This window comes from Tenrec ecaudatus, chromosome 18, assembly GCF_050624435.1.
Source record: "Tenrec ecaudatus isolate mTenEca1 chromosome 18, mTenEca1.hap1, whole genome shotgun sequence".
Taxonomy (NCBI): domain Eukaryota; kingdom Metazoa; phylum Chordata; class Mammalia; order Afrosoricida; family Tenrecidae; genus Tenrec; species Tenrec ecaudatus.
In genome coordinates this window covers 3,755,180-3,774,535 of record NC_134547.1, presented here as the reverse complement: position 1 = coordinate 3,774,535, position 19,356 = coordinate 3,755,180, and the positions used below count along the sequence as shown (strand labels likewise).

Below are 19,356 nucleotides of genomic sequence, written 5' to 3'. Positions count from 1 at the left end.
CATCATGTTGAGGGCCTTCCTCTTTTTTCCCTGCCCATCCACTCTACCGAGCCTGATGCCCTTCTCCAGGGACTGGCACCTTCTGATAACATGTTCAAAATCTGAGACAAAGACCCGCCGGCCTTGCCTCTAAGGAGCATTCTGGCTGTACTTCTGCCAAGACAGATCTCTTTCTTCTTCTGGCAGTCCAGGAGTGGGAGTTACATAATTTCGTGTCAACGTGACGGTTTTAAGAGGAAAGGGGTAGAGTGTAACCTGTCAATCAGGTCACAAGCCTGATGATGCCTCACTGTGGGCCTGGCCTTTGCATGAGGATTCTGGGAACTTCCCTTCTTTCTCTGCCTTCATCTTCCTGTTGACAAGCCACGCAGAGACTTGCTCAGACTTGTAAATGCCCCGGAGATGCTTCCACTCATCCTGCCTCCTGGATCCACAAGCCTTTGCACCCACCAGCGTGATTTTCCTACAGTCTGCATCATTGCATGTGCTGCGTGAGTCTGAAGAGGAATATATGGACTAGAATCAGACTTATGAGTTAATATCGGATTTATAGACTTGATCTGGACTGGCCTATTTTAATGTATAATTTACTCTTTTATATGTAAAGCTCATTCTTATACATCTATGAGTGTCCCTGGACTTGTTTCTCTAGTCAACCTGGTCTAACACACCAGGGTACCTTTCAAAAACATTCACCAGTGAAGCAATTCAAATGGGACCATTCTTCTTCTTTGGTCTTTTTTCACTCAGTGTGCGGTTTTCAGATGCATGTAAGGCAAGTGGAAATACCCTGGCCTGGGTCAGGGACACCTTAGTCCTCACAGTAACATTCTCATTTTTCAACACTCTCAAGAGGTCGCATGCAGGAAAATGTACCCAATGCAATGTGTCGCTGGATTCCTTGACTGCTGCTTCCATAGGCGTTGATTGTGGAACCAAGCAAGCTGAAATCCTTGACAGCTCAGTCTCTCTCTGTGTATCATGATGTTAACTACTTTGTTAGGTCAGGTTGACTTGAGAAACAAATTCGGTGACATAGATGTGCAAGAGAGAGCTTTATTAAGGAATATACTGTGCATCAGTAAAACATCTAAGCCCAGTCCAGATCAAGTCTGTAAGTCTGAGACTAGTCCACAAATCCCTTTGCAGACTCACGAAGCCACGTGCAATGATGCAGAAAGATCACAGGCCGGTGGGTGCAAAGTCTTGTGGGACCATTGGTGATGGACGCATCTCCAGGGCTCTCGCGGGCCTCTGCGTGGCTCTGGCAGCTTGCTGTCTGAGTGACTCAACATAAGAAAGGTGAAGGCAGAGAGAAGGGGGAGGTTCCCAAGACCCTTCTTATGAAGGCCACGCCCACAAGGAGGTACCCTCAGGCTGTGACGTGATTGACAGCTAGACTCCACTCCTCCACTCTACACATCGAGTTGACATGAGATGATGTTAACTATCACGCCCACTGATCCAGTTGTGTGGGTGTTGGTCTTCCTGACGTTCAGTTGTCATCCATACAGGCGGTCCTGGATCTTCCTCAGCTAGTCCTCCTTTTCAAAAACATCCTGCATCTGGCGGAGCAGGTAAAAAGGAAAAGAAAGAAGGCAAGGACAACGGGAGGACAAAGCGTCAGGGTGGGGGAAACATGCTCCAGCATGGGGGTTGGGAAGGGGCCCTTGGTGGTGCAGTGGTTAAAGAGCTTAGCTGCTGTGGTCCTTACATCACTTCATGTCCACTTGATAAATAAGTGTAGGGGTGGAGTCTAGCCTGTCAATCAGGTCACAGCCTGATGATGCGGTCCTTGTGGGCATGGCCTGATCATGAGGATTCTGGGAACTTCCTCTCCTTCTCCTGGGAGGAGGGCTACACTCTCTCTCTCTGCTTCACCTTCCTGTTGAAGAGTCACACTTGGAAAGCCACGTAGAGACCCGAGGCAGTGGTGAGATGTTTCCACCCTCTTGTTGACAAGACACATTGATCCACGTGGACTTGCTGAGACCTGTCCACCTGCCTGTGATCTTCTTGCATTTTGCATCACTGTGTGTGGCTGAAGAGGAATTTATGGACTAGTGTCAGACTTATGGGCTAATAGTTATGGACTTGATCTGAACTGGGCTGTTTTCTTAATATACAATTACTCTTTGGTATAAAACTCTTCCTTATACACACACGAGTGTCTCTGGTCTATCACAGCTGCTCATTCGAGGGGAGGGTTCCCTGAGAGGAAGAGGAAGCTGGCTGGGAGGATTTATAGGTGTAGAACCCCTCGGGGGCCAGTTCCACTCTGCCCTGTGGGCTCGGGTGCAGGGGGGGGGGGCAAGGAGGATCAACGTCTTGGTCACAGGGTGAGGCTGAGTCTTACGAGGGAGGGAGGTGGGACTCCTGCGGGCTTTCACCCTCAAAAGGTCTTACCAGTCCATCCCCTCGTACTACCGTCTCTCCACAGCACTCTCATGTATTTGCTGGGTTCGAGGATATATTCTAACTGCTGCCCAGAACTGCCCAGATGGAGCTCCCTGTGATGGGGGCTTGCTGGGGGCGTGTTACCATAGGGAAGCAGAAATGACTGGATATCGCTCCTGGGCCAGGCAGGCCTCTCTCTGACCCATGGCCCTGCGTAGGCCAAGTGTTACAGAGCCCTTTCCGCTCTACCAGCGGGGGCTGGAAGGCACCATGCTCCACCAGCAAGCCTCCTGCCCTCATGGATGTGCTGCTTTCTCCTGCTTCTGTTTCTCAGGGCTCCTGACTCACAGCCCTCTGTCTCCTGGACGGAGACCAGGAGGCTCCTCGCAGGGACCCCAGGCCTGATGGAAGTGCTCCACTTCCTTTTTGATGGTAGTCAGATCCGCTCCCCTCCACTAGCTGACTCTTCTGGAACTAGTTCACCAGACCTTGCTTCTGAGGTGTTGCTGGGTAGACAAGCTTTGTTAGGCCGGGTCGATGAGAGAAACAAATCCACAGACACTCATGCATGTGTAATGAAGAGCTTCACATTGCTGCAGGTTCGAGTAAATGAAGACCAGTACAATGTCCAGTTTAAATTATGAGAAATCTTTATTTTTCCCATCAGGCTAGCCCGGACTGCAGAGAGGATGTTCAAAGGATATATCTGTGACACTACAGTGCCCATCTTTCCTGACCAAGCCTCCTTTATACTATTCAGAGGGTGGAATACACAAAGCAGAAGAAAAAGCAAGTTGAAATTTATCACTAAGTAAGCAATATTGACAGAAGTTAAATATATATATATATTTAGGTAAAGTTTTACGATCTTGAGAAAGACTTACAGGGCTTCTCTTGAAAAAGAGAGACGTAGTTTAAACAAGAATTGCCCAAAGGGCACTTACAAACCTGTAGTGCATTGTGATATTAAAACGATTATGAGGGTTGGGGGTGGGGGGTCAGGGGTGGTCAGAGGTGGGGGAGGATGCCTTCAGGAGCGAAGTGCTTTTCCATGTGGTGACATGAGCTTGTCTATTTCAACATTAAGGAGTGACTGTGCATCAATATGGCATTCCAGCACGGCTGGGATCCCAGCCCATAAGTCCCATACTGGTCCATAAATCCCTGTTTGGACGCATGCAGCCACATGCAATGATGCAGAATGTCAGAACATCATGGGCTGGTGGGTGCAACGTCCCATGGATCCAATGGCAGTGGAACTCTAAGTGACTCCATTGCGGGAAGGTGAAGAGAGTGGGGGTGGGCTCCAGAGAGCTTCCAAAGGAGGTCATTAAGCTGTGACCTGCAGGACAGGCGCTAAATTCCACCCCTACACTTTATCAACTGCACATGGTATTATGTTAACTACCATAAAGGGTTAACCGCCACTCAGGCATTCCTTATCAGTAATCAGCCAGAACCAGGACCCAAACCAACTGGCTGCCATTGAGTTGATTCCAACTTACCGCAACCTGAAGGGCAGGATAGACCTGGCCCTGTGGGTTTCTGAGACTAAATCATTAAGGGAGCAGCTAAGCCTTGCCTTTCTCCCCTGGGGTGGCTGGTGGGTTTGAACGACTGCTTTTTTGGTTAGTAGACTCATGCTTAGCCCACAGAGCCTCCAGGGCTCCGCTGGTGAGATCTGGTTCTTCTAGCCACAGTCTTTGTGAATTCCATCAGACGACTTTTCCGCAGAGCCAGAAGGTGGGGGAGTTTTATGATAGGATTATATGACTCTGCTCTGATGGCTCACAGTGACCCTACAGGACAGGGCAGAACTGCCCCTGTAAGTTTCCGAGGTGGTCCCTTTATGGGAGTAGGAAGCCTCCTCCATCGTTCTTCTGCGGAGCGGCTGGTGGGCTCGAACTGCTGACCTTGTGGTTAGCAGCTCCGTGTGTTACCCACTGTGCGCTGCATGGATATTTTAAAAGGCCGACAAGCGGGTTTCTCCACCCACAGCTGTCAATGCCGACCCACCTAGGGGAGGGTCGAACTTACTCCATAGGAATCCCTAGTCTGCCAATCTCCCGCAAAGCGTGGCTGCTGGCTTCGAACCCCATCCCAGCGGTTAGAAGCCCAGCGCCTACTCCACTGCGCCACCACGCCCCCTCAATCAGCCACGGTAAACAAGAGAGGGAAGTGGGCGCACGGCGACCCAGGGCAGGCTCTCAGAGGGTCTCCAGGCGCAGAGCTGCCCACCTCTGAAGCAAGCCCCTCATTTCCTCTCGGGATCTGACGGACACCCCGCCGACTGGCCGCCATAGTCCAGACCTGCCCCGTCCCTCCCCAACCCCAGCCACACTCGCTCCCTGCCCGCCCCTTCTTGCTGGAGCACATCTTTCCTCGGCCGGGTGCGCCCGCGCGAGTTTATTTTATTCCCTAGGGACACTCTCCCACGCCTCTAAGCTAGCCTTCCCCTCCCCTGGGCGCTACTCCCCGTCTCCTTCACTGGGACCAATCATGGCTACCACGACAACGCCTACCGCGGAAGGCCGCTTGTCCCGTCGGGGCCACCGTCCCCACCCACGCTTCCTGTTTGCCGGAAACCGCCCTGCGCAGGGCTTACGTAGGCGGGAGGCGGGCTTAATCCCCGTTTGCGGCGCTTTATTGGCTGCGCGGGGGACGCGGAAGACGGGGCGAGGCCTCAACGTGACGTCAGAACGCTGCAGTCGGGAGGACGAAACCCAAGGAAGATCCGAGGTAGCCGGCTGCCGGGGCCGGCCGTCCTCAGTGTGGACGTCGTCTCGGGCCACTAGCTAGCTGCGATAACGAACGGCTGAGGCAGGTGCGGGGAAGGGCGTGCGGGCGGCAGGGCTGCGCACCCCCTCGCGTTTTACTTTCCGCGGGCGCCGAGGCCTGCTCGGGTATCGTACCAACGGACGCCGCGCGCGAGCGACGCCGAGGTGGGGCGGCCCGCACGCATGCGCGGCGGGACGGGGGGGGGGGAGAGGTCGCCGCGGCGCTTTCCCGTGCGCATGCGCGTCGGCCCCGCGCCGCACCTTCGGGTCTATTGGAACTCCCCGCGCCCGGAACGGTCTCCGCCCTCCATTGACCGGGCCGTTCCACCGGGAGAGGGGCGCCGCCCCGGGTGACCGCCGGCCCGTACGCGGACCTGCTCCTCGGAGACGTGGTGCGCATGCGCAGCGGGCCGGGGCGGTGGCGGTGGCGACGGGGACTCGGGGCTCCTCAGGGGCTTCGTCCTCCGCCTTCCCGGGGCCGGCGGGGTGGCCAGGTGCACCTCGATTGTCCAGGAGCTTCGTCCCCACCCCCTCCGTCCCCACCCCCCCACCCCCCGATCGCCCTCCTCGCCTGCCTCCCGCCCCAGGTTTCCCCCGGGCTCTGCTTCCGCCTTCGGACCTTTGCTTCTTCGGGGGCTCTCTCAGGCCCAGACTCCCGTCCTCTCCACGTTTTGGAGTTTTCGGGCTCTCAAAGGCGCCCTGGTGACGCCGCGGCTGAAATGTGGTTGGAAGGCAACCCCAAGCCGCTCGGGGGAGAAAGATGAGGCGCTGTTTCCCTGGAGGCTCACGGCTAGGAAAACCCCGTGGCGGCAGCTCTTCCCTGCCCTGTAGGGCCGCTGTGAGTCGGAATAGGGCCAGATGGCCACCTGTAATCCCTTGACCCAGGAGGGCTGCTGGTGCAGCGGCTAAAGCGCCGAGCTGCCCCATTCCCCAGGTCTCCGAAGGAGCATGACGAAGGCTGGCTGCTTCTGTCAAGAATTACAGGCCGTAAAGTCCCACGGGGGCGGCTCTACTCTGCCTTGTAGGGCCTCCAGGAGTCAGTCAGCTTCAGTGCTGTGATTAGGCGTTGGTTTTGGACCTAAGTCCAGCAGCCCTGCTGGTGCGGGTGTGGAGAGGTCCGAGGTCCAAGCCCAACCCCGAAGATGAGGTGGTCTGCTTTGGGGAAGAGTGACAGCCCCGGAAACCCCCGGGCTGTGCTACAGGGTTGCACTTGGTCGCGATGCCCTCTGTGCAGTGGATTTCTTTTTTGTGGGGTGGGGAGATAGATTTGGGGTGTGTGTATTGGACTTATCAAAGGGACTCTCTTTTGAGCTCCGCTCCCCACTTCCTATTTGTCCTCTTCAGGAACCTTCGGTCCCTCAGCCCTTGGCTCCCAAACACCCCTTTACTCTCTGCCATCCCTTCCCAGCCTTGCTAAGTATCTAAACCTGCGCGTGCGCGCCTTTCTTTATTGTTGTTGTGTTGGTTGCCATGGAGCCGGCCTCCGTGTGCCCCACAGAAGTGTTCCCGCAGAGTTTGAAGCGTTTGGCTTTGGGGAAGTAGGTTTCTGGGCCCTGGTGGCAGTGAGCCACGCAGTTGGTTGGAATCCATGTGACCAGCGGCGATGTGGGCTTGGTGGGTGGGTTTGCACTGCCAACCTTTAGGCTGTTAAAAACATAAACAGAAAACAATTCCTGATGCCATCAACGCAGTGACAGCTCGGATCCATGCCATCCAGCCTGCACAGGGTTTCCAAGGCTGTAGACCTGCAGGAGCTGATAGCCACGCCCTTAACTCTTGAATGCGGACTCTGAGCCACCCTTACTAAAAAGCCCTACCCCCTGCCACTGGGTAGACTCAGCAGCCTGCAGCCCCACAGGGGTTCTGTGGCACCAGCTTTACCTAAGCTGACTGCTGGGGGCTTTGAACCACTGACCTTTCATTTAGCAGCTCAGTGCTTTAACCTCAAGCATCCCCAGAGCCCCTAAATCCCCATCTAGTAGCACTTTTGTCTGTCTTGAGTTCATACCTACTCTAGAAAGAACACTCCTGTTCATGCATGTATACCCTCGAGTAAGTGCGCTCGCTCGCGCGTTCTCTCTCTCTCTCTCTCTCTCTCTCTCTCTCTCTCTCTCTCTCTCTCTCTCTCTCTCACACACACACACACACACACTCCCTCGTTTTAGGGAACCTTTTTGAATTTTGACTGCCTATAAGAGCTTTCTAAGTTTATTACTTTACTTGGGGGTTCTCTTCATGAACCTGACATCTCCCTTCCCTTGGGGGTAATCTCCAGAAAATTGCTTTTCCTCCCAGATCTGTCCTCCACCCACCATTGCTCTCCCTGCCTCTCCCCCCTCCCCCCAATCTGTGCTCAAAGACCTAACCCGAAGCTCCTCCCCCATCTCCTAGCCGGGCCCCCTGATTGCAGGCCATCTCTCTCCTGTTACCTCTCAGGGCCTGCCTTTTTCTCTGGTTTAGTGTTGGCCCCTTGTCCTGACTGAGCACTTGGCTGCCAACCTTGGGAGAGATGAGGCTGTCTGCTCCCCTAAATGTACACCACTGGAAACCCACAAGGGCAGGTCTCCTCTGTCCTCGGCTTGCTGTGAGTCGGAATTGACTCGACCGACGGCACTGGGGGAGCTCTTGATGAAGGTGGCTTACTGGTGCAGTGACTATAGCTAGTAGTCACACAGTCAGTGGTTCGAACCCACCAGCTGCTCTGGGAGAGTGAGGAGGTGTCTACTTCTGTAAAGAGGTAGTCTGGCCGACCCTATGGGACAGTTTTACGCTCTCCTTCCTGGATGGCTGCTCAGTTGGAGCCAGCTCAGCAGGCAGTGTGTTTGGTTTATTCGGAGTTTTACCCCTTGACTGAGGTCCAGTCATGTTCGTCCGTGTCCATGTCCATGCAGCTTCTTGCTCGAGGCTCTGCTCTGCCCCGGGGCACTACCGTGGAGTCGGTGCAGACTCCAGTGAGTTTCTGAGAGGGTAACTCTACAGGAGCGGCAAGCCTCATCTTTCTCTGTGGAGCAGCTGATGGTTTTGAACAGCCAACCTGCAGCTAGAAGCCCAACGAGCAACCACTACGATTTGAGCAGCACCCTCAGCATCTTTTTCCAATTCTTTCCTCTTCCCCCAGATCAGTACAGGGAGCGGAGGGTGTCCCCATGCTGTGGTGCTGTGCCCCCCCTCATTCCTCCTCAAACACCCCTTCCTCCAGTACCCCCCCTCCCTTTTCTGGGTCATCCATCCTAACAGGTGCTCTCTCTCAGACAGTGGGAAAGCAGTCTGGCTCCCGAAGTCCACCCCTTGCACCCCAAGGTCCAGATGGCGGCCAACGTGGGTGATCAGCGCAGTGCAGATTGGTTAGTGGAGCTGGTGGGGCCGGAGGACCTGGTGATTTCTAGGGGAGTGGTGGGGGGTGTGTGTGTGTTTCCTCATCTGACCAGAAGGCACCTGAGGGTGGGCAGGCCTCTGTGAGCTCCCCTTTCTCCCCATGGGGTCCCCTGGGCCCAGCTGCAGGGCTCAGCCAGCAGCTTTCCTCTTGGCCTGGGTGCCCCTAACAGCTCAGTAGGAGCGGATTCGGCTCCTGAGACAGGAAGGCCAGTTGAAGGCAGAGGCCCCTGGGAGAAAGGCTGGCACCTGCAGGGTGGTGTCAGGCCCAAGTTGGGTTCCCTGGGTGCTGGCTGCCCTTGCTTGGTTTTGGTCGTCACAGCGGCTATGTGGGTGGGAGCTCAGCACTCAGCAGTCGTGTGTGTCCCTTGGCAGAAACAAGGCTTATTTGGAGCTCAGCAGACTGGGGTAATGCTGGGAGGCGCTGGTTGACAGGGCGGTGGTCCTCTGCAGGTCTTCACAGTACAGCATGGTGGCCGGGGCCAGCAGAGAGAATGGAATGGAGGCGCCCATGCACGAGAACCCGGAGTGGGAGAAGGCCCGGCAGGCCTTGGCCAGCATCAGCAAGGCGGGTGCCGCGGGCAGCTCTGCCAAGGCCAGCACCAATGGCCCAGCAGCCAGTGCTCAGGTGGGAGGGGCCCTGGGCCAGGGGGAGCGGGAGGGGGCACCCAAAGCCTGTGTCCCTGAGGTGGATTTCACCAGCGCCAGGCATTCAGCCTGCTGGGGCGGGACAAGATTGGGCCTGCTGGGGAGACTTGGTTGCCATTGCCGGCCAGTCAGCTGGCCTCCCTCCCGGGGATGGGGTGTGTTGCTGACCCGTCCCTGACTGTCCATCTTTCCCCCCAGTACGTGTCGCAGGCCGAGGCCCTGCAGCAGCAGCAGTACTACCAGTGGTACCAGCAGTACAACTATGCCTACCCCTACAGCTACTACTACCCCGTGGTGAGGGCTCGGGCGGGGCGGGGTGGGGCGGGGCGAAGAGGGGCCGGACCCTGCGTGCTGACTGTGCATTGAGCGGTGCTCTCCTGCATCCCCAGCAGAGCATGTACCAGGGCTACAGCTCAGCCTCCCAGTACGGCATGACCAGCTCCTACAGCTCAGCCGCCCCACAGCAGCCGGCCGCCCCGCAGCACCAGGGTGCACTCAGCCAGGTAAAGAACTCGGCCCGCAACCCCCGTCTGACAGTGAGGGTGCAGAGCATAGCACGGGAGACCAGTTCGGGCCCAGGGGGTGGGGCTGTCCGGTCTCCTTCCCCCAGCACTCAGGTAATGGCACGCAGTAGTGCACGCTTGTGTGCTCCCTCCCTCACTGTCACCTCACTGGGAGCCTCGGGGAAGGTCAGACATGGACTCGTGTTCGGCACTGCTGACTAACAGCTGGCGCTCGGCCTTCCTGCACCTGCGCTTCAACTGAGCGGGAGGGTGGCACATGGGGTCCAGAGAGTGTAGTAGCGAGGGGAGGAAGGGTGGGTATGGGGGGACAGGGAAGGAGCCACACCCTGCCTGTGGTCCCCACCCTCAGTGCTGGCTTCCTCGTAGCCCCCTGTTCCCAGCATGGATGAGGGCATGTCCTACCAGGCACCCCCCCAGCAGTTACCAGCCCAGCCCCCTCAGCCGTCTAACACCCAGCATGGGGCCCACCTGAGCAGTGGCCCCCAGCCAGGGACAGTGCCAGCCACGCAGCACAGCCAGGCGGGGGCGCCATCAGGCCAGGCCTATGGACAGCACAACTACCCGGAGCCCGCCAAGCCCAAGAAGGGCCAGCAGTTGTGGGGCCGCATGAAGCGTAAGTCAGGGGCTTGGTTCAGCACGCCTGTGCTCTGATGGGGGAAAGACCAGGGGTGGGGGGGGCTCCTAGTCCTCTAGTTCCCCAGAGCTCCGAGAGAGACCACTCCAGGCCTTGGAACCCAGCCTTTGGTGGGAGTGAAGCCTCTGCCCTCCCTCACCCTCACCACAGCTGTGCTGCCCCCACAGCTGCCCCCGGGACCGGCGGTCTCAAGTTCAACATTCAGAAGCGGCCCTTTGCTGTTACCAACCAGAACTTCAATGCCAGCTCAGAGGGGCAGCATGGCAACTTCGGCCCCCAGCCCAGTGCCGAAAAGGCCCCGAGTCACAGGTGACCTGCCCAAGGGGAAACGCCCACCCCCACCCAAAGCCAGGCTTAACAGCGACCTAGCTGATGGTTTGGGGGGACAGACCCATGGTCCGGCAAGTGAGATACAGTTCTGGGGACACTTTGGGTGTCAGAAGTGGGATGTTTGTGGCCTCTCCAGCTGCCGTGAGCAGAGCATGTGGTGCCATGTGTGGCAGACTTGCTGGCACACTGAGCCCCCGCTTCCCCCATCTGCAGCGGGACTGCTCCCCGGGGAAGCCTGTCGGGGAAGCCGGACGACTGGCCGCAGGACATGAAGGAGTACGTGGAGCGCTGCTTCACAGCCTGCGAGTCGGAGGAGGACAAGGACCGCACCGAGAAGCTGCTGAAGGAGGTGCTGCAGGCGCGCCTGCAGGACGGCTCGGCCTACACCATCGACTGGAGCCGTGAGCCGCTGCCAGGGTGCGGAGGGAAGTGGGGGCCATGGGACGGGCGCCCTGCCAGCTGGGGGGTGGGCAGGCTTGCTGACGTCATCCATTTCTGCTGCTTTCCAGGCTGAACCGGGAGCCCGTGGCAGAGAGCCCCAAGAAGAAGCGGTGGGAGGCCCCTGGCGGCCTTCACCCTCCCCGGGGGGCAGGCTCAGCAAGCAGGGGTGGGGGTGCCCAGGCGCAGCGGGGGACACCCGGGGCGGGGAGCGCCAGCCGAGCCCGCGGCAGCTTCGCCAAGTTCGGCAACCGCAACGTGTTCATGAAAGACAACCACAGCTCCTCTTCTAGCACTGGGTCCCGTTCCCGCTCCTCCTCCCGCTCCCCCACGCACCACTTCCGCCGGAGGTATGGCTGCCTGCAGCCTGCCCCACCGGGGCTCACAACCCCACCAGAGGGCCCAGGCCTGGAGGGGGGTGGGAAGGCACTGCCCGCCTCTGACCTCCTCCCTCCCACACAGCGACTCCCACTCGGACTCAGACAGCTCCTACTCAGGGAATGAAGGCCACCCTGTGGGCCGGAGGAACCAGCCCAAGGGCCGTGGCGGCCGGGGCGCCCATATGGATCGGGGCCGGGGTCGGGCGCCGCGGGGGAAGAGGTAAGCACTCTAGGTGTGAGGGAGGTGGGGGGCTGGGACCCATGTCCTGGGGAGGAGGGAGCTGAGCCTTCAGGCTGCTGATGCTCACGGCCCCCTCGTTGCCCCCAGGCACGACCTTGCTAATACCAAGCGGGGCCGCAAGAAGATGGCGGCCCTGGAGTGTGAGGACCCGGAGCGCGAGCTGAAGAAGCAGAAGAGGGCGGCCCGTTTCCAGCACGGCCACGCCCGTCGCTTGCGCCTAGAGCCGCTCGTGCTGCAGATGAGCAATCTGGAGAGTGGCGGGGCCGACCCCGACTGGCAGGAGCTGCAAATCGTAGGCACCTGCCCCGAGATCACCAAGCACTACCTGCGGCTCACCTGCGCGCCTGACCCCTCCACCGTGCGCCCAGTGGCCGTGAGTCACCCCGGGCAGACCCACAGTGAGGGCTTTGGGGAGCATGTGGGCTCAGGGTGTCTGGGGGTAGGGGTGGCTTCAGGGTGGGTTTCACAGTCGTGGCTTGGTGGCGGGGGGAGGCCAGCACCCCCAAGTCCCCCCTGAACCTCAGCCTGACTGGGCAGGTATTGAAGAAGTCGCTGGCCATGGTCAAGTCGCATTGGAAGGAGAAGCAGGACTATGCATTCGCTTGTGAGCAGATGAAGTCCATCCGCCAGGACCTGACGGTGAGGCAACCGGGCTGGGGGGGACTGCACCTTGTCTTTCCACCGGCCACCCCACCCCAAGACCTGACCCTCCCTCCCTCCCTCCCTCCCTCTCTCCAGGTCCAGGGCGTGCGAACAGAATTCACGGTGGAGGTGTATGAGACACATGCCCGCATCGCCCTGGAGAAGGTTAGCAGACTGCCCTTCCTGGCCCTGGCCCTGGCTGTCTCCCTGGAGAGCCTCTCCCATCTCCCAGCACGGTGCCTGTTTCCTCCCTGCAGGGGGACCATGAGGAGTTCAACCAGTGCCAGACACAGCTCAAGTCTCTGTACGCCGAGAACCTGCCGGGGAACGTGGGCGAGTTCACTGCCTACCGGATCCTCTACTACATCTTCACCAAGAACTCGGGTGGTGAGCGGCCAGCCTGGGCGCCTGAAGGGTCGGGGCATCCTCCCACCGCAGCTGCCCTCACTCCCACCCTCCTACACCCGCAGACATAACCACGGAGCTGGCGTACCTGACTCGGGAGCTGAAGGCTGACCCGTGTGTGTCCCACGCCTTGGCGCTGCGGGCGGCTTGGGCTCTGGGCAACTACCACCGCTTCTTTCGGCTCTATTGCCGTGCACCCTGCATGTCCGGCTACCTGGTGGACAAGTTCGCAGACCGGGAGCGCAAGGCGGCCCTCAAGGCCATGATCAAAACGTATGTGAGGCCGCGTGCGCCCCCGCCGCCCCTCCTCGTCTCCTTCCACTCCACTCTCAGGCCTGTGGGCGGGCGGGCTGTCTCTGGCCCACCAGCCTCTCCCCCACGCCCTCGGGGCTGCTCTCCAAGCTCCCCTGCCAGCCCCACTCTGTTTGTCTGCCCCTCTGCCCACCAGCCTCCCTGGTCCTGGGCTCCCCTTGCCTTCCTGCTCCTGAGACCTCCGCCAGGACTTGGTGTCTTCCTCCTTCTTGGGGCTCTTGGTCTCCTCTGAGCTCCCACTGTCCCCACCTTTCCTGCCTCTGTTGTTTGCCTCCACACACACGCAGGCATGCACGGAACGGCGCTCCCTGCTCTCGGCTGCGCTGGCCCGAAGGAGCAGACCCCCTCCTCTGACTTAGCCATGTGTACTCTGAGAATTGGGGTGTGGGCAGGGAGGCGTTCACGGGTTGTGTGTCTGTCAGTCAGGGGGCCAGGTAGCTTGCAAGATCGCTGGGTTTGGCTGGAACCCTTTGGGTGGTTAGAGCCAAGAGGGTGCTTGTGGCAGCCCAGACAGTGCCCTTGCCCATGGTCGGGCCTCAGCGCCCGTTGGCTGAGGCTGAGGGACTTTGACTTTGTGGCTGGCAAGTCCAGGGATCCTTGAGCGCTAGCCTGGCACCTTTGGCCTTTCCGGGGGCAGGGCTGGGGTGGAGCTGGCCAGGTGGGCCCAGGGAGAGGCTGGGAGGCACAGTGGGCGCCTTGATGAAGATGATGACAGTGCCATCTGCCCTGGGAGTGAGGAGTGGCAGAAGCTACCACTTACACATGTTTCAGAGGCTGCCCTCTCCCTGTGAAGACAGTGTACTGTCAGCTGGCAGGGGGGGAGGGGGCACTGGGGACTTGGTGCTGGCTAGACCTTCCTGCCGAGGGGATCTTTGCATGGGGCAGGCTTGCTCCCTCGGAGCCCCTAGCATGTGGGCAGCAAGACCCCAAGGGAGCACTGGGTGTTGTAGTTAGTAGTCTGGTGCAGTGCCGGTGGGTCCCCAGGGTAGCCCTCAGCTGTGCCGGCTCCCAGGCCGTTGTGCCCTGTCCCCTGCACAGGTAAGTGGGGATGAGGGGGGGCACAGCTGGGGATTGGGGCCATCAGGCCCTCCCCAGGCCCCCCCAAGTCCCTGAGGGGGGAGGCTGGCAGAGGTGGGGGGGCAGTCTTATTAAATGTTGCCTTGGAGGCCCTCTGGGTGCCTGACCGAGGGGGTGGGGTGCCCACCCTGCCGTGGTGCCCTCCCCACCCACCTCGCCACCTGCCTCATCACTCTCTCCTCTTGTCTCCGTAGCTTCCGCCCAGTGCTGCCCGTCTCCTACCTGCAGGCCGAGCTGGCCTTTGAGGGCGAGGCCGCCTGCCGGGCCTTCCTCGAGTCCCTGGGCCTGGCCTACACAGGCGCGGACAACGCCAGCGTCGACTGTCGCCTCAGCCTGGCGCAGCTGCCAGCCTTCTGAGCTCGAGCGAGGATGGGGTGGGGGGTGGGCTGCGGCGGCCGATTGTTGCTGAGCCATGGACTTGGGGTGTAAATTAACTGGGGGGCTGTGTGGGCTCCTGGCTGAGCCACCACCTCCGCCCCGTTTTTCCCACCAGGGATTCTGTACAGAGATTTTTTTCTACATTTTTATTTTTGCCTCAGGGGATGGGGGTGGGGGGGAGGTGGGGCGGCGGGGGCTGTGGGGTCATCCGTGTCCACTTTTCGCCTCCACTAATGCCGTCTCAGTGTTTTTTCTCTCTCTCTCTCGAGCTCCGACTCCGGTTCCTGAGCTGGCCCGACCCACGCCAGGGGGGTCAGCAGAAGGAAGACAGGCCATCGGTCTGCCGTGCCCGCCCACTGGCGGCGGGTCGTCCTGCCCGCCCCGAAGCCTCGCCTGCCTTTCATCACAGACTCTTGTTGTCCAGCCCTTTGGGGCTTTCAGTGTGGGGGTTGGGGAGCCGCCTAGAGACTATGCCCTCGGCCCCCACCCCAGAAATGCCGTCGCCACTGCCACCGTCACCAGCTGCACCCGCCGCCGCACGGCACCGAAGACTCCGGAGGCCTCGTGGGAGCTCGCCGGCCGGACCGGCCTCGTCTCAAGTTGTATTAAGTTGTCTTGTGTCCCTCCTCCCTCTGCCCCAATGTTTCTTCTGGCCCCCCCTTCCTCCCCTCTCCCCTGGTTCAGCACAGGTAAAGCCGTTCCCCCCCTCCCCCTCCATGGATCACCAGCTCACTCAGCCATCTTCCTTCTCGTTTCTTTTTCTGTGTGTTTATTTAAGTTCTTTTTTCTCCCCTTTTTCTTTCCTCCCTCTCCTCTGCCATGTAACTGGATGATGTGCAAGGAGTTCAAACAGCTGGACTGTCAGACTGCTTTTCCAGATGTTCCTCCTCTTCTGCCTCCCCTCCCCCTCTTCCCTCCCCCATCCTTCCTTCGTTCCTTCCTCGGAGCACTGAACGCCCTGTGGAAGCTTGAGAGACACCAAATTAAAAGGAGAGAGCGCGCGTGCACCAACAGAGTCGTTCCTGCGGGCTGTCGGCTAGGCTGGTTTAGCCCCGACGCCCTGCTCTGGCTGCCGTGGGGTGGGTGTGGGTCTGGGCAGTCACCTCAGGGGGACCTCTGTTAGGGCCCTGTAGGCCTCACCCGCCCTGCCCATACGGCACAGCCAGAGTTTGTCCACGGCCTGACTGGCTTGCTCCGGCTGCAAGCTGAAGCTCGGTGTCGGTAGGCTGGCCAGGGAGCCGTGGGGCACCTTGGCCAAGGTGAGGTGGGGGCGCAGCCCACCTGGTGGCCGAAGCACTCGCAGTCCGTCGGCCTCTAGTCTCTGGCTCAGCATCTCAGCTGTGTTCTCCAGTGTTGGGGATGGGGGTGCACAGAGCACATGGGGACCCAGAAGGACCAAGTCCCTAAACCTCAGTTCTGGGGGTGTGCAGAGCCCCGGGTGGGAGAGGGCCTTACTCAGAGCCTGGGCAGCTGCCGCCTCCTCTCCAGGGCCAGCCAGGCGCAGCAGGGCCAGCGTTAGGTGCAGGGCTTGCGCAGGCACCAGGAAGGAAGCGCAGTCCGGTGCCGCCTCTTCCAGGCGCGCCTGGGCCTGTGCCACCTCGGCCAGCAGCCCAGGCTCGGTCACTAGGAGGGCCACAAAGTGCGTGGGCCTGGGCTGGCGAGGGCCTGCTGCGCTCCAGGCCCCGGGCCCCCACCCCACCTCCAGGCCTGCTGGGACTCCAGCCTCACTGCTGTCCTTCTGTGCCGTGGCCTTTGTTAGCGTCAGTGCCCCTCCCATCACCCCGGTGTCTCCACACCCAATTAGGTCGGGTTGTGGAACAGCTAGGGCCTCTGCCGCCCTACACTGGTTGTCCGGCCTCCCGCTGGCGCCCAGGTCTCTCGCTCGCTCTGCAGGTGCTCTGCACCTAGTCTCCGCACTATCAGCATCCAGCACTCCGGGCTCTCTCTGGTCCAGCACTTCCCCGACAGGGGCATTCCAATATGGGCCTTCAAAGTCCAGCGCGCCCGCATCGGGGTCTCCCGGGCCGGGTGATCCCCCATCCAGCGCCTCCAGGATAGTAGGCCCGCGGCCGTCGGCCAGCCCGGAACCGAAAACGTGGTCCGTGCGCGAGGCGCGGTCCCAGACCAGGCGGCCGCGGAAGCGGAAGTAGCGCACGCGGTGCTGCGGGATGGCCAAGACTCCCGGGCCGAGCGCGGCGAGTGGCGCGTCCCAGCAGAAGGCGCTGAAGGGCTCTTCGCGCACGCCCAGGAAGCGGTCGGCGTAGCCCACCGAGAAGTCGGCCGGGTCGAGGCGCGGATCCCAGCGGATGCGCTGGATGACGGCGGCGGCCGTGCGCAGCGGCGGCTTCTTGTCCCCGAGTCCCGCCTGGGCCTGAGCTCGGCTCGCGGCGCCACAGGGCTGCTCGGGCGCCTGCGCCCCCGGGTGCGAATGACGGCAGCGCGAACCGAAGCGGCAGCGGCCCTCCAGGAAGAAGCGGCAGGCCAGTGCCGCTGCCGGGTCCTCCGGGCACTGCTCCGACTCCGGCTCGCCCGAGGCCGCCATAGCGTCCCGACTGGCCTAGCCAGCTCCAGGAAACCGGCAGTGAGGTTCCGAGTCAGAGCGCAGCTGCGGGCCCAGCCCCAAAAAGCCACGCCCCTGGTAGCTACACGTCCAGTGTATCCCAGGGCCGCTCAACCTGCTAGGGCTCCGCCTGGCGCTCCACCTCTGGAACCCCGCCTCCTGGAAGCCGCGCCCCAGGACTCTGCCCTGCCTCCAGTTTGTCACCAGGGCTCTGTCCTGCCTTCCCCCCCCCCCCCCTCGGAGAAGCCACGCTCCGTGTAAACTTTCTCAGGCGACCCGCAGAACTAGGCACACCTCCAGGAACCTTGTCCCCTGAAAGTCAGGTCCCAGCGTGGCCTACGACTGCCCTGGCCCCATCGGGAGAAATGAGCCCCAGCGCGTCCTAGATTCTACTCCGCACTTGGAAGCGGCACCCCTGGGGAGCAGCACCCATAGGAAACTAGCCCTCGTGGGAATGTCCCCCAGGACTCCTCCTCGCCATGGGGTTAGCACCGTACCCCACTTCCCCCTACTCTCCCCGCCCCGAATGCACCAAAGAACTCGGCTCTGGCTCTCTCCGGGCAGCAGATGCCTCCTAGGAAGTGGATTCCGTCCCTCTGTCCAACTCTGCTCTTCCGTCACCCCTCTGCCCGTTCCCCCAGCCACGTGTGGAAACCAAACACCGCCCTTGGAGACCACCCTCACTTGCTCTAGTCTGGCCCCACCCACCCACAAAGTCCCCATTTGCCACCAAGTCCCGTCCGACTCGGCGATATACAAGGTGTAGGAGACAAAACAGCAGATAGCCGTGGAGTAAGCTGCTAGGTTGAAACACTTGATCCTGATGATAGCAGCCCAGCGCCTAACCCGCTGTGCCAGCGGAGCTCCTTGAGCACGTTTAGTACCTGGCCCGCCTACAGTCAATAGCATTTCCGTGGCCACGCTTCTCCCCCCGTGAAGAGGCGTTACTCTGCTCCTTTGGGAACCTGGCCCCGCCCCAGCACTCACAGCCAAGGAAAACCAAGGGAAACTCACTGCCATGGCGTCAATGCTAACTCACGTGGGTTTCCGAGACTAACGACTTACGGGAAGAGAAGGCCCAGTCTTCCTCCGGAGGAGCGTCTGGTGATGGTTCTGAACTGCGGGCCACGCAGATCGCAGCCCAGCGTGTACACGCCCAGGGCCCGCTGCCATAAAGTTGGTTGTAACTCATAGCAACCCTACTGGACTGAAGTAGAGACCTGCCCCTGTGGCTTTCCAAAGCTGTCAATCTTTACGGCAACTGACAGCCATATAGAGGCTGGTGGGCTGGAATTGCTGGCCTGGGCTAACAAAGCAAAACCCAATCTACAACCAGGGCCTGCCCCAGTCCACGCTACTTACATGTTTCTCCCCACCCCAAACTGCTTTATTTACACGCGCGGCTCCACCGTAAGACCTGCATTATCTACATATTGCCCTAACTCTTATACATTATTTACATGTATTGCTTCACCCTTCAAAAATAAAACAAAAACCCAAGCCCCCCAAACCTCACTGCTATGGAGGCAGTTCTGACTCACAGCACCCTGTAGGACAGACAAAACTGCCCTGTGAGTTTCTGAGACTGTAACTCCGGGGGAACAGAAAGCCTCATCTTTCTCCTGCAGAGTTCCTAGTGGTTTTGAACTGCTGACCTTGAGGTGAGCAGCTCAAAGCATAACCCATATGCCCGCGGGGCTCCCTACATTATTTACACGTGCAGCCCCAGCGCTGCTTGGGCTCAGGTTTCTGAGGTTTACTGGTATAAACCTTTAGGCCAGCAGATAGCCTATCTTTCTCCAGACCCCGCCCCAGGCTACATTGTTTACATGTGACCCTGCCCCTAGGCTGCCTTATTTACATACGTGGCCACACCCCTGGCTATATTATTTACAGGTGTGGCTTCACCCCAAGTCCAGTGACTTACTTGTAGGGTCCCACCCCTAAACCACGTGATTTACATGCTCAGTCCTGCTTCTGTTAGGTACTATCCGGTTGGTTCCTATGCATGGCGACCCTATGCACAACAGAACAAAATACGCACAGTCCTGCACCGTCCTCCCCATGATTCCTCTGTCCAAGCCCATTGCGATAGCCACTGTGTCAGTCCAACTCGCTGAGAGCCTTCCTCTCTTCCGCTGCCCCTTTACTTTACCAAGCATGAACAATCCTTTCCCGGACCCGGGTCTCCCGACAAGCCCAAAGTATGTGAGATGAAGTCTCGCCATTCTTGCCTCTGAG

The 19,356-nt window shown here is 59.7% G+C and overlaps 2 protein-coding genes across 10 annotated transcripts; one reads left to right on the top strand and one right to left on the bottom strand.

Annotated features, from left to right (window-relative positions):
- Positions 1–5,082: 5,082 nt before the first annotated feature.
- On the top strand, positions 5,083–15,562 carry LENG8 (leukocyte receptor cluster member 8). Of its 9 annotated transcripts, none has more exons than XM_075537466.1 (16): positions 5,083–5,221; positions 8,430–8,518; positions 9,000–9,174; positions 9,393–9,488; positions 9,587–9,697; positions 10,085–10,331; positions 10,520–10,661; positions 10,896–11,099; positions 11,192–11,470; positions 11,583–11,720; positions 11,829–12,114; positions 12,279–12,380; positions 12,480–12,548; positions 12,641–12,770; positions 12,854–13,061; positions 14,372–15,562. In XM_075537466.1, exons 2-16 carry the CDS (start codon positions 8,481–8,483, stop codon positions 14,532–14,534), a joined length of 2,388 nt encoding a protein of 795 aa, XP_075393581.1. In that variant the 5' UTR covers positions 5,083–5,221; positions 8,430–8,480; the 3' UTR covers positions 14,535–15,562. The 9 variants fall into 9 exon arrangements, with proteins under 9 accessions (XP_075393581.1, XP_075393580.1, XP_075393576.1 ...); XM_075537465.1 differs by having other exon boundaries at positions 9,584–9,697; XM_075537461.1 differs by having other exon boundaries at positions 5,083–5,217; positions 9,584–9,697; positions 12,854–14,512.
- Positions 15,308–17,787, bottom strand: LENG9 (leukocyte receptor cluster member 9). The gene has a single exon (XM_075537467.1). The coding sequence runs from the start codon at positions 17,095–17,097 to the stop codon at positions 15,655–15,657; it is 1,443 nt and encodes a 480-aa protein (XP_075393582.1). The 5' UTR covers positions 17,098–17,787; the 3' UTR covers positions 15,308–15,654.
- Positions 17,788–19,356: the final 1,569 nt, after the last annotated feature.

Bases quoted from the DNA above. Each gene is read 5' to 3' on its own strand.
- LENG8 (XM_075537461.1), top strand. From the start codon at position 8,481: ATGGCGGCCAACGTGGGTGATCAGCGCAGTGCAGATTG. The intron at 10,332-10,519 runs GTAAGTCAGGGG...CTGCCCCCACAG, and splicing joins GTTGTGGGGCCGCATGAAGC to CTGCCCCCGGGACCGGCGGT. The intron at 12,381-12,479 runs GTGAGGCAACCG...CCCTCTCTCCAG, and splicing joins CCATCCGCCAGGACCTGACG to GTCCAGGGCGTGCGAACAGA.
- LENG9 (XM_075537467.1), bottom strand. From the start codon at position 17,097: ATGGCGGCCTCGGGCGAGCCGGAGTCGGAGCAGTGCCCGGAGGACCCG.